The sequence below is a fragment of the Phascolarctos cinereus genome, unplaced genomic scaffold (assembly GCF_003287225.1).
Source record: "Phascolarctos cinereus isolate Bilbo 61053 unplaced genomic scaffold, phaCin_HiC Scaffold_4;HRSCAF=312, whole genome shotgun sequence".
Taxonomy (NCBI): Eukaryota; Metazoa; Chordata; class Mammalia; order Diprotodontia; family Phascolarctidae; genus Phascolarctos; species Phascolarctos cinereus.
Window position 1 is genome coordinate 656,635,023 of NW_027555847.1, and position 24,259 is coordinate 656,659,281.

The following is a 24,259-nucleotide window of genomic DNA, read 5'->3' on the forward strand; positions in this document are numbered from 1 at the left end:
AGCTCTGATTGTTAGGAAGTTTTTCTTTGCCTCTTTTTTTTTGATTCAAGAGGATTTTTACACATGGAATGAGGAGGTAAGTTGATATTGGGAAAACATAATAAATATTATCAGCAAAAGAAAAAAGACAACACAATCACATTATTACAAAGACCTTCCATAAGACATAATTCATTTATCTTGGAAACATTTACAAATTGATGAGTAGAAGGATCTTTCCAGCATATAACAAAAATATGTCTCTGAATCCATAAGCTCATATTATATGCAATGGAAAAACACTAGAAGCATCCCCATTGGAAAATGTTAAATTGGAATGTCACTATTTCTATTTAATGTAGACTTAGAAATATTAGCAAGAACAAGAAGTCATGAAAAAGAAATTGTATAACACATTAACAGTAAAGAAGACACAATATCTTTGCTTATAGAGAACATGTCTTGAAAACTATAGACAGTCAATCAAAAAAGTTAATGGAGGTAATAATGACTTTGGATATAAAATCCGTCCCTGCCTTCCCTCCACCTGCCAAACTTTTAATTTCTATACACCTCCACCAAGAACCAAGAGAAACTGTTAGAGAAATGCCTTTATAGTAATGACAGTGAATCAGATGTTTGGGCAGTAACTCATCAAGACACACAAGACAACTTTACAAAGATAAATGAGTTTGACAGAAATCAGGGAAGAGCTGAACGGATATAAGATGTACACTGTCCAAATCCTACCTTGGTCGTCCACCACCTGTGTATCCTTGGGCGTGTCATAAGTTTTTCCATTCATCAAATTGAATCTGCCTCTTTGTCATCTTCAACCACTGCTCCCTCTGGGGCATGAAACTTTTGTTAAGTACTTGGCTAAAATTTAAATAAACTATATCTATGGCATCCCCTGATCTCCCAGTCTAGTAATGCTCTCAGAAGAGGAGCTGCGCTTAGTCAAAAAGCATGGCCTCCTTTTTGGTGAAGTTATGTTGTATCATTGCGATCAGTGCTTCCTTTTCTAAATGTTTGTTAATCACTCCCTCAAGAATACCTTCTAGAATTTTGCCATAAATCAAAGTCTAGCTCATCAGCATAGTTTGTGATCTATACTCCCTCCCCTTTTTTTTGAAAAGCAGACCAATATTTGCCCTTCTTCAGTCTTATAGCATCTGTCTCATTCTCTGAGATCTTTTGAAGGTCACTGACAATATCTTAGCAGTTATAGCTGATGCTTCTTTCAGTATCATGGATTGTCATCTGGGCCTGGTGATTTAAAACAGAGTATTTAGACATTCTCTGATGTCTTCCTACTTCTCTTGGGTATCCACTGCCTATTAATAATTTTTATTCCATCCTTTCCAGACCAGATATCATTGGTAGCTAGGTGGTAAAGTGGATAAAGTGCTGGACCTGTAGTCAGAAAGACCTGAGTTCAAATCCTGCCTCAGACACTTACTAGTCATATGACTCTGGGCGAGTCACCATTTGCCACCTTTACTTTTAAACACATACTGCTGAACAAAGGTAGAGAAAACCATTTTCACTGGTTCTACTACAAATTTATGTTACATAACCTTAACTGGGCCCTCACTGTTGCTAAGCAATACTACTATAGCTCTCTTATCAACTCACTATCTCACTCTCCACAGCAGCAGCAGCAGCTCTTCCAAACCTTTTCATCCTTCCTCAAAGCCCCCCCCACATACACAATCTAAGAACCTTACCTCATTTTACAGAAAAAAATTGAGACCTCTCACCATAAGCTTCTTTTCCCCTCATCCTCATCTTCTATCACATGGATGACTTCTGCCACTCTCTCCTCTTTTACCCCTGTCTCACATGAGAAATTGGCCTTACTCCTTACCAAGGCTAACCCTTCTACCTGCTCAAGCCATCCCATCCCTTCCTGTTTCCTCCAGCAGATTGTCTCCTTTGTTATCCCCAATCTATCATTTATTTTCAATCTCTTCCTGTCTTTTGGCTCCTTCCCTACTGCCTACAAATATGTCCATGTTTTTCCACATCCTGAAAAAACCCTAAGTTGGTCCTTCCATCCCTGCTAACTGTCATCCTTTTTCTTCTGCCTTTTGTGGTTAAACTCCACCATCTACAATAAGTGCCTCCACTTTCTCTTCTCAACCCCTTACAGTGCAGCTTCAGACCTCATCATTCCACCAAATCTACTGTCTCCAAAGTTACTAATGAACTCTCAGTTGCCAAAGCCAGTGGCCTTTTCTCAGTCCTCATTCTCCTTGACCTCTCTGCAGCCCTTGACACTATTGATCACCCTCCTTGATATACTCTTTAGGTTTTTGAGATACCACTGTCTCCTGGTTTTCCTCCCACTTGTCAGCTCCTTAGTCTTCTTTGCTGGATCCTCCTCCAGATTCTGCCCTCTAATCTTAGGTGTCCCAGAGGGTTCTGTCCTGGGCCCTGTTCTCTTCTGCCTCTGTACTACTTCACCTAGTGATCTCATCAGTGCCTATGGATTTAATTACCATCTCTATGCTTATAATTCCTAAATCTACCTTTTCTGCCCTATCCTCCCTACTGACCTCTAGTCTGAGATTAACAACTGCTTTTCAGATATCTCAAATTGGCTATCTAGTAGACATCTTAAACTCAATATGTCCAAGGTGGAATGCATTATTTTTTCCCCTAAAGCTTCCTTCCCACCCCTGTCTTCCCTATTACTGTAGAGGGCAACATAATCTTCCCAGTTCCTCAGGCTCACAAACCAGAAGTATCCTGGAGTTTTCACTATCTCTCACTTCCCATAGCCAAGCTGTTGCTGCTGATTTAAGTATTATTTTGTAACATCTTCCTTTTCTCCTCTGACACAGCCACCCCTGTAGTGCAGGCACTTATCACCTCACACTTGGAATATTACAATAACCTGCTGGTGGATCTGCCTGCCTCAAACATTTTCTCTCTACTCCAGTCCACCTTCTATTCAGCCACTAAAGTGATTTTCCTAAAAGCTCTGATCAAGTAACTGCCACTCCCACCCCCCACACTCCTACTAAATAAACTCCTGCGAGGCTGCTAGCAAATACACAATGCTATGTTTGGCTTTCCAAGCCCTTTATAACCTAGCCCTCTCCTACCTTTCCAGTCTTCTTATACCTTACTTCCAGACATGTACTCTTTGAACTACTGACACTGGCTTCCTGCCTCTTCCATAAACAAGATAACTCCTTCTCTTGGCTCCAGGCATTCTCTCTGATTATCTCCCAATCCTGGAACTCTCCCTCCTCCACTCTGAATACTGACTTTCTCAACTTCCCTTAAGTCCCAACTAAAATTGCATCTTCTGCAGGAAGCCTTTTCCAATTCCTAGTAATTCTAGTGCCTTCTCTGTTAATTATTTTCTATTTTTCCTGTATGTAGCTTGTTTGTATATATTTATTTGTTGTCTCCCCCATTAGATTGTGAGCTCCTTGAGGGCAGGGCCTGTCTTTTTCCTCTTTTTGTATCCTAACTGCCTAGCACATAGCATGTTTATTGATTGACTTGATCTCTCTCAGTTTCAATTTCCTCATTTGTAAAGTGGGGATAATAATAATAATAATAGTACCTATCTCCCAGGGTTGTTATGAGAATCAAATAATACTTAAAGCATAATTTAACTTCTAGCTGCTATTATTATTACTGTTATTTTCCTTGGCAGAAAAAAAAAGACAATTAAAATCTTATTATTAGTTTTCTTTGCCACAGCCCAGGTCTGAGCCTGTGCACAGGCTCTCCCACACACATAGAGTACACTTCTTCTTTCCTTACTACCTTATCTTCCTCTTTTCTCCAATGTAGCTTTAAAAAAAATCTTTTTTTGTTGTTGTTGTCCTTAGCTTTTCTTGCCATCCTAAGCTTGTTCAGAGCTTTAGCATTCCTAACACTTTCTTACAGGATTATGCCAAGCTTTTGTATTCATTTTCTATTATCTTTCCCTCTTCCATGTATGTCTATTTTAATATCTGAGTTGGTCAGTGTGTTCTTTTGAATGCTCATTAGTCTCTTTAGATAATTCCCCATTTTTATGCTCATTAGAATTTTTTCTCTGAACCTCTAGAATTTCATTCTTGAGAGCCTCTCATTCCTTCTAAACTGACTTCCCGTGTAGAATTGCAGTCCATGAGATACTACCAGTCCTTTCTCTGAACCTTTTGAAATCCCCTCAAAAAGGCTCTGTGTCACACCATTTTGAGCATTTCTTTCCTCAGGCACATTGCAGGGACCATTTCCTCCTTGGTGAAAATCAAGTCTAGAAAAGAAATGCCCTTTGTTGGTTCCTCTACTTTTTGAAGCATGAGCTTATCATTAAGACAGGTTGAGAAATTATTAACTGATCAGCTTTTGGTAGAGAGAGAGAGAACTCCAATAGTCCAGATAATTGAAATCCCCCATCTGTGCCAGGTTTGTGATGTACTTCCTGAAAATCTCATCTCTCTTTTTCTTCTTCTGTCCAAGAAGTCTATCATGTTTTGCTTCTGTTTCTGCTTCCATTGATCTTTACTCAGATGCTCCCTAGCATGCTTTTCCCTTCTGGTATCTGGGTTTTCTCACAGAAATATATTTTCATCTCAAAACTTGTCCAAGGCAGAACTCTTTCTCTGAAAATCTACCCCTCTTGTAAACAGCCTATTCTTTTCTTTCTCATTTCTGCCCAGGGCACAGACATCCTCCCATTTACCCAGGTTCACAGCCTCAGTGTTGTCCTTGATCCCTTACTGTCACTCACTCCACTTATCCAGTTAGTTGCCAAATCTCATTTCTAATTTCACTACATTTCATACATGCATCACACAGGCACCACCTTAATTCAGGCGCTGATCACTTCTCACCTGGTATATTGCAATAGCCTTCTAATTGATTTCTGTTCTCCATACAGCGGCTTTAAAGCACAGGTCTGACGGTTTCTCTCCACCACTCAGGTAAACTAGATCAAATCTAAAATCCTCTGCTGGATTTAGAAAGACCTTCCTAACCTGGCCCCAGCCTGCCCGGCAAGCTTTGTTACATAAGGTTCCTCCTCCCACATTCTTTGGTCCTGTGAGACTGGCTTTATAACTGTTTATCACACAGGACACTCCAGCTCCTGGTCTGAGCCTGTGCACGGGCTCTCCCACACACATAATACACTCCTTCATTCTTTACTACCTTCTCTTAAAATCCTTTGTTTCCTTCGAAACTCAGTTCAAGGGCCACTTTCCACATGAAGCCTTTTCTGATTCCCCCAGCTGCTAGGGCCCTATCCTCAAAATTACATTGTATTTATTTTGTATATATTTAGGATCATAGATTTAGAACTGGAAGAGATCTTAGACACCAATGGGTCTGTGGGCCCCCTCCCCCCATTTTTCAAATGAAGAAACTGAAGCACAGAGAGGTTAAGTCCCACATCTATTACCCAAGGTCCCATATCTAGTAACTATCTGAGATAGGATTTGAACCAGGTACAAGTCCAATGCCTTCTTTTCACAGCACCATACTCCCTGGCTTTCATACTGTAGCACTCCCTGATATAATCAGAGCTTCTCTAGGGCAGACACTGTTTCACTTTTGTCTTTGTAGCCCCTGCACTTAGCACAGTGCCTGGCACATGGTAAGCACTTAATAAAATGTTTGCTAATTATTTGATATGTAGTGTTCCTCCTATCTTCAGGTCTTGGAAATGCAAGGAGCTGCTGGTGTGGGGGTAGGGGTGGGGATGCCTCAAAGGGGGGATAGCATCTTGCTGGTTGTATGTGTGAAGGAGGTGGCCTCCTCTACCAGGCTGTAAATTCCATGAGAAAGGTACTTTGTAAATGAATAATCATTATGTCACAAAGGTAATATATCTTATTTATCTACCTGCCTCCCCTCAGTGTTATTATTAATAGGGTGGTGTCTTTGACTGTCCAGACAGGGAACTCTCCTTTTCATCACCAGGCTCATTTGGTGCTGAGAGTCATGTTTGCAGACACTCAGCTTCTCCTGTCATTGCACCATTTCTTCCCCTTCTTCCTCTCTCCACAGTATCCCCTACTGAGAGCTCATCTTTCCATCCCCCTGCTGACCTTTCTTTTTATCTGCTTATCCCTTATATTTCTCTTTGAATTCAACTCCAAGCTTTCTTCTTTCTCTCCTCAACCTTCCCACCCTCCCTAATAGATTCTATTTCTTGCATTCTTTCTGCCCTCTGTGCCTGCCAACCTTGGCTTCTCCGTGGTCTCCTCCTTTCTCTCCTCCTCCTCTTTTCCTTTCTTATCCTTCTCTATGGATTCCCTTTGTTACCTGTGTCCACCATTTCTTTCTGTATAATCCACTTCAGTCCCCTGGTACCCTCTACCCTATTTTCCTGAATTCCTGTCAGTCTCTGGGCTCCCCTGCCCTGTGTGCCAACCACCCCTCCCTCAGCTGTTTTCCCCTGTTCTCTTTCATCCTCTCTCCCAGACTGTGAGGATGATTTTGAGATCTGTCAGCACCATCTGCTCATGGGAGCAGTCTGCTTCTTGGGGAGTGTCCTGTTCTTGCCCTGGCACTTCCTCCAAGTACAAGAAACTGACATTTACATTTTGTGTCAATTGTTTCAGATTGTGAGCCAAGAACTGAAAACAAGGTGTTGACTCCAAAACAGGACATTTTTAAAGATATGCAGTTAAAGGAAGTGAAATTCGAAAAACTCACAGGAGATGTCCCTCAGGGACCTGAGTTTGGAGAAGGCAGTGAATTTGAAGGCAGGCTAGAGAAACAGTTGAGAAATACTGAAATACTGGAGAAACCAAGTAAGACCTTTTCCCAAGAGAACAATTGTAGGCAAGTAACTGTTATCCACAAAATATCTGCTTTAGGAGTCAAAGCCCAAGGATATCATGAATTTGGGAAAAGCTTCAGTCCTGACTCCGCACTTGGTCCACATCCAAGAATTCCAGTAGAAGAAAAGTCTCGTCAGGGTGATACATATGGCCAAAGCTTCAAACAGAACTCAGATTTAATTAAGCATCAGAAAATCCATGCATCGAAGAAACTTTTAAAAAGTAACAAATGTGGAAAGTCATTCAAAAAGAGCTCAGTTCTTGAATGTCAGAAAGCTAATGCTGTGTGGAAACCTTATGAATGTAGAGAATGTGGGAAAACTTTTAGCCGGAGTGCAACTCTCCTGGAACATCACAGCATTCATACAGGAGAGAAGCCTTATGAGTGCAGTCAGTGTGGGAAAGCTTTCAGTCATAGCTCTACCCTGATTCAACACCAGAGAATTCATACCGGAGAGAAACCTTATGAATGTAATGAGTGTGGAAAAGCCTTTAGTCGGAGTTCAAACCTTATTGAACATCATAAAACTCACACCAAAGAAAAACCTTATGAATGTATAGAATGTGGTAAAACCTTCAGCCGGAGCTCAAATCTTATAGATCATCAGAGAATTCACACCGGAGAGAAGCCACATGAATGTCATGATTGTGGGAAAGTTTTTAGTCATAGTTCGACATTAATTCAACACCAGAGAATTCACACTGGAGAAAAACCCTATAAATGTAACGAATGTGGGAAAGCCTTCAGCCGGAGCTCATCCCTTATTGAGCATCAGAGAATTCATACTGGAGAAAAACCTTATGTGTGTAATGTATGCGGGAAAGCCTTTAACCAGCGATCAGGACTTCTTCAACATCAGAGAATTCATACTAGAAAATAATCCTGTGAATGTAACAAATGTGATAAAAAGCTTTAGCCAGACTTATAGTTTGGTAAATTCGCCAGTAAATTCACATAGGGTTACAACTCCATAAATATTGTAAGTCACTTGAGGACAGAACCTGTCTATCTAAGGTACCTTGCCCATTTATAGAAGCACGAAGACCCTCAATAAATAGCTTTTTTAAATAAATGGGATGAGTGTGTGAAAGTTTTTACTTATATTTTACCCTGTATTCTCCATTAGAGATGTCATATCTGTCAGATATCTCCACACAGGACCTAGTACCTTACAATTTGGGGGGAGATGAGGGGGAAGGGGCACTATCACCAGGGTGGTCTTCTGGAAATAGTGACTAGTGATTCCTAAAGACTTGGCTTCAGTCTCCCTGGAGTCTGGTCCCAAATTTGTTACCAACTCGTGGCATCTCCAGGAAGTTATTTGGGCTTGTTTGGCCTCGGTTACAAATCTATAAGTTGTGAATAATAATACTTGTTTCATTAACCTTATAGGGTTTTATTTTGAGAGGGTTTGTTTTTTGTTTGTTTTAAGGATATTTTTATACTTGATCTGTGATTTTTTTTCAGTATATATCCTTATTCACCAGAACTGCTCTACAATTGAGTAGATGATTTTTTTTTTTGGCGAGGCAGTAGGGGTTAAGTGACTTGCCTAGGATCACACAGCTAGTAAGTGTCAAGTGTCTGAGGTTGGATTTGAACTCAGGTCCTCCTGACTGCAGGGCCTATGCTCTATCCACTTCACCACCAATCTGCCCCAGAATAGATGATTTTTGAGAATTACTGTGGCTCCTCTGCCCTATGCCCCTCATCCTTTATCAACTTATGAAAATGAGCCTTTCCAACCTAGTTTGGCTGGTTCTCAAACTAAAGACATGCAGTTTATCATGAGGACTATTCTCAAAGCTTTTCCATTTTTTTTTTGACCCTACAACATCTGAGGCTTCATCTGTGTAGCCTTCCAGAATGTTGAGTCATCTTCGTCTTGTGAGGAGGCATCAAACTTAAGTGGAGAATAAAATGAGAACACATATGGAAAAATATGAGTCATGAACATCTTATACATTATGGTACTGAAGTGGGTCAGAAGAGTAAAAAGGAAAACTTTCAGGAGAGGAGAAACATGAGGAATACTCAAAGGAATATAAGTTGAGGTGGGAGAGGATAGCCAAAGGTTGAGAGTGAGACAGGGATAGATGGAAATCAATATATAGCAAATGAAGCCAGCATAGAGTGTGGAATTTCTCAGTACTCCATAATAAATGTCACTGAATCATCCCAGTAAAGGTGAGGCCAGTCAGAATCGGAAACAGATGTGAAAACAATCATTTTAGTGATTGCTGCTCTCTGAAGCTGTTCCTGATTCCACCGTGACATCGATCTCTGACCTCCCTAGCTCTTCCTAGATATTCCTGTCTTGGGCTGTCTTTTGTTCCAGGCACGTTTTATCTTGTCATGTTTATTATGTACATGCCATAGCCTGCATGTGCTCATTCAGTGACACAAGCTCCTTAAATTCGCACCTGTGTGAGTGCTCGAATGAGCACAGGTATTAATGTGAATGAATGAATCATCTTTATAGCCAGCTCTTAACCCAGTGCCAGCACAAAGTATGTGCTAAATAAATGTTGATTAAATTGAGTGTTCTTTTCAAGTATACAGCAGCTACATTAGGAAGGGCTCCCATATAGAAATCTTTAGTTAATTAATCACTTAATAGATTGATATGCAATCAGTCTGTCAGTTGTCATTATTAGAATACTTGATAATTTTTTGTGTCCTTTCCACCACTGTCCCATAACATTTTAATGGGAAAAAATGTTATTAGAGCTAGAAGAATCTTTGAGACCATTTAGTCTAACGAACCCCTTTATTTTTTCTGTAAGGAAGCTAAAGCATGTAAATGTGGCAGTTTATTATAGTGAAAAGAATCCTGGATTTGGAGTCAAAGAAAGTGGATTTGAACCCTAGCACTGCTACTTGCTACATATGTGATCTTGAATAGTCACATTATCTGTGGGACTTAGTTTTCTCATCTGTAAAGTAGGTATAGACTAGGTGATCTTTAAAGGACCCTTCCAACTCTCTCTCTCTCTTTTTTTTTGGCTAGGCAATGGGGTTAAATGACTTGCCCAGGGTCACACAGCCAGTAAGTGTCAATGTCTGAGGTCAAATTTGAACTCAGGTCCTCTTGACTCCAGGGCCAGTGCTCTAATCCACAGTGCGCACCACCTAGCTGCCCCACCTTCCAACTCTTAATCCCACGACCCTAAATTAAGTAATTAGTTCATCAGACGTCAGTGACAGAGTTTTGACTGTGATCCAAGGCTCTTTCCATTACATTGTGATTCCTTGCCAGTGTTCTTACCAATGGACTGTGAGCAGTGTTCTGATTAAGGTCAATGAAGTCAAACTCCCCTGGGTTGACACCGGTTTATTTGAAAGCCAGCATGATGTGTAAAGAGAATTGGCCCTGACTTCAGAGGGATGAGGATTCAAGTTCCAGGTCTAATTATTGTTTATGTGTCATTTCTCTTCTCTGAACCTTCATTTTATCTCTAAAATGATGAAAATGTTTATACATGTACCACCTAAGGTTATAAGGGAAGTGTTTTGTAAACCTGAAAACCTAGTTTAAGTATAAGCCCTTTTTTTTTTTTAATGAAACATGAAACCAAAGGGTCAGGATCCCAGAAACTGAGTATCCTGGTGTTTGGTCTCCAAAGATGTTCATAGAGTATGGGCAGCTGTTCTGGGCACTCACAATCTATGCTTCATGTAGGCCTCTGTAATAGCCCCATAGGATTTCTAGCAGTCATCATAGACATAGACAAGACAGGGACCAATGCTTGAGCAGATCAAGAAAGATAAGCTTAGTTAGATGGCAGGAATCTTGGAATGAAGGAAAAAAATAATGGGGTTTGGGCACATAAATATGGGATTTAGGAAGTAGTTTCTGGAGCATACTAAGAAGTTGCGTTGGGTCGCTGCAGCTTGACGTCAAGAAAAGCACTGAATAATTGGCTTACAAGTTTAGTCACACCCCCTAGGCCAAGGATCCTTTGTCTGATAGAAATACAATGGATAGATCTTATAAAGCCATAACAGCTGATAGTTAGCCCTTTATAATTTACAAAGTATTTTATAGCACACCACCACATCTCTTTGTAGATAAGTGCCAGGTAGCCAACTACATTTTATTTATTTCCTGAGCTCCAGCTATATCCATGCTCTACGCTGCCATGGATCTATCACCATATCCATATACATCCATATATCTATCACTAGCCACCACCTGTTCATCATCAGACTGGATGTTCCATAGATATCTCAAACCCAACATGTCTAAAATAGAATTCATTTATCTTTCCCTCCAGGCCAACTTCTGACTACCTTCTGTTGGCACCACCCTTCTTCCAGTCTCCCAGGTTTGCAACCTCATCATGATCCGCAACTTCTCACTCAACCTCATCCCACGTATTGAGTCAGTTTCCAGATCTTTTTTTCTACCTTCATAGCATCTTGCATCCATCTTCATACAGCCACCACCTTAATTCAGGCCCTTATCACCTCTTGCCTGGACTATTACAATGGCCTCCTAATTGGTCATCCTACCTCAAGTCCTCCACTCCAGTCCATCTTCCACACAGGTACTAAAGTGATATAACATGTAAATTAAACATTAACAAACACATTTTGGTATACAAAGAAAAACAATAAAGGGGGATTATATATAAAATTATGAACTTCTCATGTTTTTTTCCCATGACATTTGTATTTTTTTCTTCTTGAATAATTCACATTTAACATGGTAGTTCCAATACTACCCTTCTTGTCTGCATTCCCTTCTGGGCTTCCTTATGCTCTTTTATTTTTTAATGATTCATTGACATTCTTTTTTTTTCTTTTTTAGTATTATTATTATCCTACCTCCTTCCCAACTTCCCTTGTCCCGAGAAGAAAAACGAGAGCCTCTCCCTTGTAACAGATAAGTATAATCACACAAAACAAATATATATGTTGGTTCTATACATTGAGAAAATGTAAGTAATTCAGGATTTCTATTTAATTTTGGCATCTCTGTGCCAAGAAGTGGGAGGCATGGTTCATTATCAGTCTTCTGGAGCATGCTTGGTCATAGTTCTTAAGTCTCAGTTTTTCTTTATAATATTTTAGTCACTGTATAAATTATTCCGGTTCTGCTCACTTCGCTATGTACCAGTTCATACAAAATCTACCCAAGTTTCTTTGAAATCATTCCTTTCATCATTTTTAAAGCAGAATAGTATATCATATTCACATGCTATAAATCAGTTCAGCCATTCCCCAGTTGATGAACACCGACTTTGTGTATAGTTATTTACAACAACAAAATGTGGTTTTATGCATAATTTGTGTCCAAGTGTCCCTTTCCTTTCTTCGACCTCTTTAGGCTGTAAGCCTAGTGGTGGCATCATTGGGTCAGAGAGCGTGCAGTTTAGTGATTTTGTGGTTGTAGTTGCAAACTGCTTTTCAGAATAAACTATCAAAGCGACTTCCCTAACATAGGTCTGCGTGTGATTCTTCTATTCTCATGACTCCCTATTGACTCCCTAATCTAAAACAGAACCTCCTCTGTTTGACTTAAAACTTTTTACACCCTGACTCCAGCCTACTGTTCCTGCCTTATCACATGATACTCTTCTTCCTGTGCTCTATGATAGAGGTGCCAAAATCACAGCAAAACCACACTCTCACAAAGCAGATTAAAATGTAATCGGGAAATGCTTAGCAAAATGAATAAAAGTATAACATACATAACTTTTGGCTTTCTAAGTCAATATGTGACTGCAAGGGTTCCTTCCTATTTGAGTTTGAGACCTTGCTATTCCTTACACTTAGTACTTTATCACCTGTCTCCAAGCCTTTACGAGCTGTTCTCCATACCTAGAATACACTCCTTCCTCAGCTCTGCCTCACAGAATCCATAATTTGCTTCAAGATTCACCTCAAGCACTACCTTCTGCATTAAGCCTTCTTAATCCATCCAACTCCCTCCTTATACTATCCTGTATTCATTTTGAATATATTTATATATATGTACATGTTGACTCCCCCATAGAATTTAAGGTCCTTGAAAGCAAGGACTTTCATTTTTGTCTTTGTAACCCCAGTACTCAGTGCCTAGCAAGTAGTAGATACTTATTAAATGCTTGGGCATAAGAAACAATGAATATGAAGAATCAGAGAAGTTTGGGAAAACATATATGAACTGATACAAAGCGAGTTAAGCAAAACTAGAAAAACTATGCACAATGACTCCAACAATGTAAAAAGAATAAGAAATAATGAAATTGAACACTGTGTCTGACCCTGAAGAAGAAAAGAGTAAATGTGCCTTCCTCCCTTCTTTGCAGAGGTAGGAAACTGGCTTGGAACACTGCATAGACTGTCAGATTTAGTTGATGTATTGGTTAATTTTGCTGAACTGCTTCCTCCCCATCCCTTTTAAAAATTCTTTTCCCTGTGTTTGGGAAAGGGAAGGGTGTATACACACACACGTGCACACACACACACATAATATACATATGTAAATTAAGGTGATATAAAAACAAAATATATCAATAAAATATTTAAATGTAAATGGGAAAAAAAGGTACTGAACACTATGTAATTCCTTGGTCTGAGAAGAGTTGAAAAAAATGCACTTCCTTTATACCACATTCAAAAAAGCTTGGAACACAGGCTTATGCTGGCAGTGAGCACATTTCTTCACAGGTATGAGTAATAATGACTATAATTATTAAGTGGTATTTTAGTAACTGTTGGATTTCTGGTTTCTACCTTTTTTTTCCTTTCTGTGACAGAGAGTTTTGTTTGGACTTTGCAACAATCAATTTTGTCTTATCACATCTTGGCAGCTTAAGTCAGTCTTAGATCTTCTTATATTTTTTATAGGTTATTGGAACCCTAAGGGCCATCAATTCAGCAAGGTAAGAGGTTATGGATGTGACATGTTTCATATACTATCCAACATGGTTAATGTGCTGATTAGTTTTGCTAAACTTTTCCCCCCTCTTTAAATTTTGTCGAAAGGGTCAGCTTACTAGGTTGGAAGAGAGTAAGGATATATTTGGAAATCAATATGGCATAAAAACAATTAGTATCAATAAGAATGGGATTAGATTTTTTTTAAAAGAAGAAGCATGGGTTTCAGAATGAGTGAAGTAATAGTTTCAGTATACTCTTCAATAGAGTCAGGCAACAAATAGAGTCCTGTATGCAGTTCTCAGTACCGTGTTTTAGGAAAAACATTGACAAATTGGAGCATGTCCAGAAGAAAGTGACCAAGATGGTGAGAATACTGGAGATATAGGAAGTTTACCTACCATGAAGAAGAGAAGACTTAAGGGAGTAAATGATAACTATTTCAAGTATCTGAAGTATTTGTCCCAGTTGACCACATCATCCTGAATACTCTTTCTTTCCTTTGGCTATCATGTCATTCATTATGTCATTCTCCTATCTGACCTCTGTAGCACTGTATCAATGAGTAGCATTAAGATCGAGCACTCTCCCAAGATTCTGTCCTGGATCTCTCTCTCTTTCTCCCTCCCTCCCTCTCTCTCTCTCTCTCTCTCCCTCCCTCCCTCCCTCCTCTCTCTCTCTCTCTCTCTCTCTCTCTCTCTCTCTCTCTCTCTCTCTCTCTCTCCTATCATCTCATCTCATCTCATCGCCCCCCATGGGTTCAACTAACATCCCAATGTAGATGACAACTCCCAAGTCTATATATCCATCCTTAATCATGCACAATTTCCAATTCCATATCTTCAACTGCTTGCTGGACATCTGCACCTAGATTAGTGTCTCCAATTCAATGTATCCAAAATAGAACTCTCATCATGTTTCCTATCTAAGTTCATCTTTCCTCCAGGCTTTTCTGTTTCTTTTGAGGGCATTGCCATGGTTTCAGGCATCCCAGTTCACAACCTTATAGTCATCCTTATTTTGCCTCTTCTCCTTCATTCCTCAATCTACAATTCTACTTCCACAACATACCTATCTTCTGTCTCCTCTCACTTCACCTGCCTATTCTTACCAGCCATGCCCTCAGAACCTCTTGGACTATTGCAATAACTTCCTAGTTAGGCTCCTCTCTTCCTGTTTCTCCCCTACCCAGTCCATCCTCCATACAGCTGCCAAGACACAGGTCTGACCATGTCACATCCCTGGTCAAAAATTTTCATTGGCTCCCCATTGCTTCTAGGATCAAATACAAACTCCCTAGGTTGGCATTTAATGTCCTCAACAATTTGGCTCCTACCTTTCCAGACTTACTTTGTATTACTCTACATTCTTGCCAAATTGGCCCACTAACTGTTACCCTGAACTTCACATTCCACCTCCCACCTTTGCACAGGCTGTCCCTCGTGCCTGGAATGTACTCCCTTGCCTCCTAAGGGAAACCTTTCCTAATCTTCCCTAGCTTATTAGTGTTCTTTTCTTCTCCCAGATTTTCTGGCATATACCCATAGCTAGTGTCTCCCTTAAAGCTGCCTCAGGTTCAAGGCACACTTTGGGTCAGCATCTACTAAAATATTCAGGAGGATGGGGTGGTCAATGGGGACAAAAATCACAATTTCTCTCCCAGAGATATTTCTCTTGCCTATTTCAAGACAGCTCACATCTCACCTTCTAAAGGAGGTTTTTCTTGGTCCCCACCTACCCACCCACCCACTGCCAGTGCCTTCCTTCTGAGAATACCTTCCATTTACACTGACTGTATCTTGTATGTACATGGTTATTTGCATGCTGTCTCCCTCATTAGAATATGAACTCTTTAAAGGTAGGTACTGTGTTTTTGCCTTGCTTTTTTTCTTTCCCCATTGCTTAGCACAAGGCCTGGCACATAGTAAATGCTTGACTGGCCAGCCAGAGAACACATTAACTCAAAGCAGAAGTCATTACCTAAAATGAAAAGCAAGGTGAACAATAAAGGGCTATGGTCCTGGTACCCAATTCCAAACTGGATCTCTCCTTCCTATATTCAAGTATGGGGGTAGGTAGGGGATTAGTGCTGGTCTGAACTGCTACCTCCACATTATAGAAGGAAGAGATACAAGTCACTCCAGCAGGATGTATTAGGTAACTGTTTACAGCAGGAGCTATGGGTACACTGGGTCTGAGCTCCATTTTGGGCAATCTCATTTTGGTTTTTGGGTTTTTGTTTTTGCTGCCCTTCCTCCTTTCTCCCCTCAATGATACAGGGAAATGGAAAACTAATTAATAAGCTGCTGCTTATATTCTGCCCTGCTCTGCCTAATCTGGTCCTCTTTTACTCTTGGCCTGACACGACAGAGCACTGATCCATAGGGTCTGAGTGACCAACATGCTTTCTTCTCTGCTGGCCCAACACCCCTGCCTCTTGTTCAAGGGTTCAGTTCACTTCACAGTTTTGCAGGCTAGGGCATGATGGGCATCTCTTCCCTTTGCTTCTGTGACTCTGTTTCTTTTTCTGTTGTCTTCTGTGAAATAGGTTGACTTGCAAAGTAGTAGGTTTTTCTTCATTGGAGGTCTTCAAACAGACCCAGGATGACCATTTTTGAGCCCTTCCTAGAACCCAAATGTCTTGACTGAGTGCAGACTAACCCACTTAGCCCCCTGGATCTTGGTAGCCCTAGACCCCCAGCCCTTTACATCTTATCCAGCCCTTCACCTGTGCCATCTCACCATCTACCTTCCAGCCCTTCGCTCATGCTGTCTTACTATTTGCTTTCACAGGTATCCCCTCCTGGATGAGCACTGTCCCTTACACTTGTATCTCCAGTGCTTAGCACAATGCCTGGCACATAGTAAATGCTTAACAAATGCTTTTTTATCCATTCATTAATGTCGTAAAAGTTATTAGTCAGATATAGATTGAATGAGTTGGTCTCTGAGGTCCCTTCTAATTCTTAGAATCTGATTCTGTAACTCTTAGCCTGGCATTTGAGGACTTTCACAATAAGATTCCACCCTAACTTTCCAACCATATCTCATGACACCCCTTTGCAAACTCTTTGGCTCAGCCCAAGTGGACATCCACCCCCTTGCCATCAACTGCTACATACTTCAGCCTCCTTTTGTTATTACATTCCTCATGCCTAGAATACTCTTCATCCGTCTCTGATAAATTACAGATGCTGGATTTGAGAGTTAAGAGACCTGATTCAAATCATATTACTTAGTACCTGTCTGATCATGTGCAAAGCCACTTAAACTCTGAGCTAGTTTTTTCCTCAGCATATATGAATTTGTTATTACTATTGTCCTTAAAAACCAACTGAATTTCCCCAGACTTATTATACATGTAATGGGGACTTATTTGACCCCACTGGTCAGGCCCCCCCTTAAATATATTACTCCCCTTCATACAATCTTTGGTCCAGCTGAACTGGCCTTTTGGTGTCCTCTCACTCAAGATAATCCATCTCCTTCCATTGTGCCTCTGAACAGGCTGTCTTCTCAGCCTAGAATGCACTTATTTCTCCTTTTTCCTCTTCTAGAATTCCTAGTTTTTATCAGATCTCAGCTCAAGGGCCACCCTCTCTACCTGAGGTCCTGCCCAGTTCCTCAACCAAAATCATCCTGGACTTAGTTTGTGTAAATTTTGCATGTACTTATATGTGTATATATTGTCTTCCCTGCCAGGTCAGTCAGTCATTCAATAAGCATTTATTAAGCACCTACTATATGATAGGCAGTAGCCTAACCTCTAGGAATACACATTAAAGCAAAAAAAAAAAAGCCCCTGCCCTCAAGGAGCTTATGGTCTGTCCAATGGAGACAAATAACTAGGTACATAGAAGATAACTCCCAAATAGGAATAGTTCCAGAGTGAAAGACAACAACACAGGAAATAGGAAGTCATGGTTGTCTAAGCTCCTTAAGAACAGCGACTTTCATTTCTTTATGTCCCTAGTTCAGGGCAGAGTGCTTGGCACAAACTAGCTAAACAAGCTTATGAAGTGCCAATGGATTGATTAGAATGTGTCCTCCTGGAAGCCTTCTGGTTCCATTCTCCTTCTGACCTCACAAATTGATCATCCTAAAACATCTCATTCAAGAAATGCTCTGGTTCTCTTCTCCTTCTGATCATATCACCCTCTTATCCAATTAACCCCAGTGGTTCACATCACCTTCAGGGTCAAAAACAAAATCTTCTGTTTGGCTTTCAAAGCCCTTCATGACCTGTCTCTTCCTGCCTTTCCAGCCTTCTTACATTTTGCAGCCCCTCACCCCCCTGTCTATTTGGTGACAAGGGCCAAGCTGCCCTTCTCTGGCTCTCCCCCAAGCCTGGATGTTCTCTCTCTCATCAACCCGGCTACTTGGCTCCCCTGGCTAAGAAACCTTGCCCAGTCCTTAATCTTAGTATTTTCCCTCTGAAATTCCCACCGGGCCTCCCCATGCTGTCTGTATTTGGTACAGTTGTTTGCATGGTCTCTCCCCCACCCCCGTTAGATTGTGACCTTAAGGAAAAGAATTGTTTTTGGTGTCCCCAGAGCTTAGCACAGTGCCTGACACATGGTAGGGGCATGCTTAATAAATGCTAGTTGGCTACCACTACTCAGTTGTGCATCACTCTCAGGCATCTATCACGCAATACTGGGCATGATACCAGTCTAAGGTGATGGTCTATGGGCTTTTGCAAGGCCGACTTTGGCCCGTCTCCTGGAGCTCAGCAAAGAGCTCTGCACACACTATGTATGGACTTAAGTGTTTCCTGCGTGAATGAACAATTATTACCGAAGCCTTTCACTGGGGGCAGCCTCCCTCACTTGTGGCCCGCGGCTCAGGATCTGCCCCTCCTACGGAGATGGCTCCAGATCCCACTCGTAACACTAGGTGTCGCTACGACCCCCTCCTAAGAAGGCGTTAAAAGCGCATAACTTCACTCACATCCCCACCTAGCCACGTGTCGAAGCAAGGGCCCGCCCACCTCTCTCTGCGCAGGCCCGGCCAAGGACGGGCGGACGGACCACCGAGACTTGGAGTCCTCCCTACCGCCTATTGCGGCCCCAGGCGCATTCCGATCTAGGATTGGGCAGCTCCCCCAAGGGGGGCGGGAATCTGGGGCGACACTTCCGGTCCGGGAGATCGGGCTCTCTCCGTCTGGGCGGTTCGGGGTCCAGTGGGGCCGGTCTGTGTCCACCGCCCCGGTCCCCAGCGCGGCCCCGGAGCGGAGGGTGAGTCCTGGCCGGCCCCAGACGTGGAGGGGTAAGGAGGAGAGTCGGGGAGGGCCCGGGGTCCCCTCCCCTGCCTGCGCCATCCCCTTTTCTCCGCCTCCCCCTCTGGTGTCCCCTCTGCTCCTGGTCCCCCACTCTTCGCTCTCCCCTCTCCGGGGACTCCCCCTCGCCTCTGCTGGCCCCCTCCCCAGGGTCCCCCCCTTCTCGCTCCCGCCGGCCCCCTCCCATGCCTACCGTCCCCCCTTCTCACCCCCACCGGCCCCCTCCCCTTCCCAGATTTCCCCCCACTTCGCCTCTGTCCTGGCTCTCCTCTTGCCCCCATCGGCCCCCTCCCCTCTTCTCTCCCCGCCTGCGGTCCCCGCTTCTAGCTCCTGCCAGCCTCCTCCCCTGCCCAGAGCCTCCATTCCTCTCGCCGGTCCGGGCTTTTCTCCTCTTGCCCCCCGTCGGCTCTCTCCTCTACCCGCGGCTCCTCCTCGTTCCCACCGGTCCCCTCCCCTGTTTAGGGTCCCCCCTCTCTCCCGTCCTCGGAGTCTCCTCTCGTCAACGTCGGCCCCCCCCCCTACCCCTGCTTGGGGGTCTCCCTTCTCTCCCCCTCCAGCCCCTCCCTACCCGCAGCGCTCCCCGGCCCGATCCGCCGCCGTCCTCTGTTTCATTCCCTGCTAGGGTTCCCCCTTCTCGCTCCCCTAGCCCCCTCCTTTGCCTAGGCTCCTCCCTTCTGGCCCCCATTGACTCTCTCCCCTGCTCTCAACACTCTCTTATTACTCCCGGCCCCCTCCTCTGCCCATAGGTCCCCCCTTTTTCCCCATCGGCCCCCTCTGCTCTCTTCCCTGCCCAAGGTACCCTCCAGCTTCTTTTCCCCGCCGGCATCCATCTCCTACACGGGGTCCCCTTCTCTGGGCCCCTCCCCTACAGGGCTCCCTCCCCTCTCCCACAGCAGTCCACTCCCCTGTAGGGCTCCCCTCCAGACACCTTTCTCTTCCCTCTGATGCCCACAAGTTCCCTCCCCTTCAGAGGGTCTCCTTCCTTCCAGTCCCCTTCTCTCCCTTTCTTTACCCAACCCCTTTGTAGATACCCACCCCTCCTAACTTCTTCTCCCCCTTCTCACACCTCCCTTTGGCTCTGATTTCCACTCTTGCTGTTGCCGGGCATCCCCTCTTCCTTACCCCTTTCACCAGTCTCCTTTTTACAGGGTCCCCTTCCAACCCCTTTTCTATTCCCATGGCCAGCTAGTCCTCTCCTCTGCACCGGCTCCTCTCCTTTCACTTCTCCAGCCCCCTTCTCAGCACAGGGTCCTCTTATCTCCCCCTCTTTGCCCCACCCCTTCATGGATTCCCTCCTTTCCCGTCTATCTTCCTCCCCTTCACAGGTGAGGACCTGCACAAAGGTTCCCCCTCCTTGCTCCCCCTAGGTATCTCCTCTCTCTGAGATATGACCAGCCCTCTCCAGTGCAGGGGGTACCCTCCCCAACTGTCCCGTTTTCTCCTCCTTACCTCCCCCAGTTCCAGTTCCCTTTCTCCCCCTTCACTGCACTAAGCACTCTCTCTCCCTAAACCCCAGACCTCCACAGATCCACTCCCTTCTAGTCCATTTCTTTCCTCTTGTTTTGCCAGGCCAGGCCTCTCCTCTGTCTGAGATCTGTCAGTTCTCTTCCCTGCACAGTCTTCTCCCAATTATCCCCCTCTCCTGCATGAGGTCCCCTCCCCTGTCACACCACTACCAGCCCATTTTCCCCCTGCTCTGAACAGGTCCCCTTCTCTTCCCTGTGCTCCTGATAGCACTCTCCACTTCTCATTTTTCTCCCTCCAGCCCTGCCGGTCCTCTTCTGTACATGGGATCCTCTCCCCTACAGTCCTCTTCTTTTCCCAGCTTCCATAGCTTTTTCTGCCTCTACCAATTCCTTCTCCTTCCCCCCTCTTCCTCTTGTAGACTCTACCCAACCCTTTTTTGCACTGCTTGGATTCCCCTCCCCTCTTCAAGGGTCCTCAGCCTTTTCCCTCTATAGACTCCTGTTTCCTTCCATGAAGTTTAATCCCTCCATGTCATCCCTCTTCCATTCTTTCATCCCTCCATCCCCTAAGTGTTTCTACAAGACAGAATCCTTAGGAGAGTGGGTTGGGGCTTGAGGGTTTAGGGTGTTTTGGGCGCTACTAAAAGGGGTTCCAGGACAAGAAAGACACACTCTTGCATGCGTGGGTAGAGAATTGACACATGGGTAGGTAGTTGTGTGGAGATAGACGTTTTGGGGCAGATCCAAGTGTGTTCACATAGACACAAACACATTTGTGCATATCATACAGGCACTTACATTCCCACACTCACAGAAACTCACTGGGAGACAGAATCATTCCAACCTGTCCAGTTACAACTGCACACCTTCCATATACAGTTGCAATATTCCATAACATGTAGGTCAAACAAGTGTCCTGAGTGTCTTAGCTGTTAGGACTCATTTAGGAGCACCCAGAGGTCCTTTAAGCTTATGTTTTGGGGGTCAAACCTTTGTAGTGGTGCTCTGCAGGTGTGCCTTTTGTTCACTGTGTGAGAGTTCTTCTGTGTTGGTTGACCTGTGGTTTAGCAAATGGTGCTTTTAGAGGGGCAGGGATGTTACTAGATGTTTGCTTAGCTGGATCTGTTTCCTCATGTAAATTGAAGGGTTTATGCCAAATGATCTTCTTCCAGTTCCAGCTCTCAACATTTTGCTTTGCTGTGTGTTCAGGGAGAGAGGGCCCCATGTTAGGTGCTTGGCCAGAAGAAAGATCGGGACAGTGTTTCTGCTGTCTTGGCAGAACCCTGTGATTTAGTTCCCTTCTCCCAGTCTTGAGCTTCAGGTGTCTTTATGTGTGAGAAATATGAGTGTGTATATGTGAGAACCATCCAAGCTTCATGCAGCTACTAAAGTAATTAGCCAGAACTAAAAATGCAGCTTTTTCCATTAATGATAACATCTCATGTGTGTAAACTGCACTTTGTGCCTTTGCAACCGTTTTCTGTTGAGCTTTACAACAGGTCTTTGAGTGAAGGGATGATTGGCCCCATTTAACAGATGAAGAAACTGAGACTTAGAGAAAGTGTTGTGCTCATAGTCTCATAGAGAGTTAGTGGAAGTCAGGAGTAGAGCTCAGGTTTCCTGATTCTTGGTGACAGGCTCTTTCTATTTCCCTCTGTTGTCTCTGTGGAGGATTACTATAAGAGCTTAAGTCCATCAAGTTTAGACTGAGGAAATAGAATTACAATTAAATTCTCCCTTGGGTTCCATGTCACTTTTTAAAAACTATTTCTCCTCCCTCAGAACTTGGAGGTGCTACTTTTTGAATCATTCCAGTAGTGATGTGATTATTCAGATGACTGCAGAGTCGAATAGAAGCCTTTTTCAGCTTAGATTCAGCAAGTTAAAATTTGGGAAGGGAATTTGAAGGCAACTTTAATTGTTTATGAATTAAACTCATGTTTCTGTTCTGTGTGTCATCCGTGTCTATGCATTTACATTTTGTAGGTATGCTAGGTCTCCATATGTCAGATTCCCATTGATGTTATTTCCATTCTCTGAGGAATTCATGTAATCTGTATCAAGAGTCCAGTGAGGTGACTGATTTTTCCCACCCAATTTCAATACAAATTTTAAAACAGCTATTCATGTTCCAAGGAATTTAGAAAATACATAAACTTTTTTCTCCCTGTGCCCCATAAAGTTACTCTAAAAAGATTGCAGATCCCTTTTTGCCTGTCTTGCTAAGCAAGTCTGCAGAAAGTTCACTTTTCTTTGATAATTTTGATTGTTGACTTACAGACATAAAGTTGAATAGATACCAAGGATTCATTGGGGTGTGAATTGGATGAGATGACCTGGAAGATCCCTCCCAACTCCGTGAATTGCCCTTATTGCCTAGAACTGAAATTGGAGCTAAAAGCCCTCTCCTACAGATGTTGACTGAGTTTTCTCTGTGTTCCGCATGTACTAGGGCTTTATGGCAGGGCATAGAGGAAAAACATGTGGACCCTTCTTTCCAGGAGTCTAGATTGGAAGAATGGATTAGAGAGCAGGGTGTGGGGTGGGTTTTGCATGTCCTGTGTACTTCAGTGGCTCCATGGTCTACAGGTACTCCTTTTATTGGTTCAAATCCCAGCCTGTCCTGTGGCGTGACTAAAGTCCTCCCTAGAACCAGTCAATGTGCTGCAGGCCTTCCTTGAGATTTTTAAACACTCTTTGGGTTTCAGCACAACCCTCAGGCTGTTCTGTGTAAGTGCCTCCACCACCACCCTTTTTGATCATACATTTTATGGATGGCACCCCTTTTGCCACTTTTCACAAGGATATCACACATGGCAATGTGCTACAGCCCACTTTATGTTCACCATTGTCCTTTGGGTCTCCCACCATTTTGATTCCTCGGAGACTGTTATCTCATTGAAATATTTTAAACTAGGTCTATGACAAAAATCCTTCTGTCAATATAGATTGGCAGCTTCTCTGCAGTTGGCAGGCTTAGAGAACTGCCTGGGGGCACTGAGAGATTAATTAACATATCCAAGGTCATACATGATTCAACAGAAGCAGGACTTAAACCCAGGTCTTTTTTTTTTCTTTGGCTAGGCCAGTGGGGTTAAGTGACTTGCCCAGGGTCACACAACTAGTAAGTGTCAAGTTTCTGAGGCCAGATTTGAATTCAGGTCCTCCTGACTCCAGAGCCTGTGCTCTGTTCACTTTGCCACCTACCTGCCCTCAAACCCAGGTCTTCTTGACTCTCTTTGGTCACTATGCCTGTCTTCAAAAGATTTTTTTTTAAAATGGGGTATTGTGCTACACAACGTCTTGAGATCATTGTCTGCTGCACAGTCTCCTAAGCTTGTTGTCCATCTGAAGTACCTGCCCTAGAAAAATATACTACCAGACCATTTCAGTAGCCTGTCCATCCATCCGCATATCGTAACCTGACCAATATAGATTTTTCATCCATTTAGTTTTTCCCATCTAGATTGTTCAGCTGATCTTTTCTCAGCTGTTGTAGATCTCATTGAGGAGACCCAGTAATCAACTAGGGCTTAGGTAATTAGTGTAGTGTCATTTGCAAACAAACATTTGAAAGACCTTACCATGTACAAAGATTTCTCATTCTAAATGAATCGTAGCTTAGAATATACTACATAATAGTGGTGAGCACCAGAGCGTAAATGTATCCCTGTTTGTCGCCTCAGTTGATAATGCTAATCAGATCTTTGAGCAAGTTACCTCTTATTGCATCTAACAAGTAATCATATAATTTTAACACAGTTGTGGGAGATGCCTTGTTGGAGGAGTGAGCTTGAACTTTGTCATAACCAAACAATAAACATATATCCTAAAAAGCATGCAGAGTGCTCAGGGAGCTGTCATTATG

At 43.0% G+C, this 24,259-nt stretch overlaps 2 protein-coding genes across 13 annotated transcripts in view; both read left to right on the top strand.

Annotated features, from left to right (window-relative positions):
* LOC110214111 (uncharacterized) overlaps nt 1-7,852 on the top strand; it is a 32,123-nt gene extending 24,271 nt beyond the window's left edge. For all 8 annotated transcript variants that reach the window (XM_078153874.1, XM_078153877.1, XM_078153875.1 and 5 more), the window contains one exon: nt 6,558-7,852. In XM_078153874.1, the coding sequence (XP_078010000.1) occupies nt 6,558-7,660 (1,103 nt within the window). In that variant the 3' untranslated portion in view covers nt 7,661-7,852. The remainder of the gene's footprint in view (nt 1-6,557) is intronic.
* Nucleotides 7,853-13,535: 5,683 nt separating this feature from the next.
* The window catches only part of LOC110214106 (uncharacterized), a 62,002-nt gene continuing 51,278 nt past the window's right edge, over nt 13,536-24,259 (top strand). The window contains exon 1 of one of the 5 annotated variants that reach the window (XM_078153871.1): nt 13,536-13,652. The gene's annotated coding sequence lies outside the window, so the exon portion shown is untranslated. Of the gene's footprint in view, nt 13,653-18,638; nt 18,916-24,259 lie in introns of those variants that run through there. The other 4 variants (XM_078153872.1, XM_020994797.2, XM_020994799.2 and 1 more) reach the window with 4 other exon arrangements.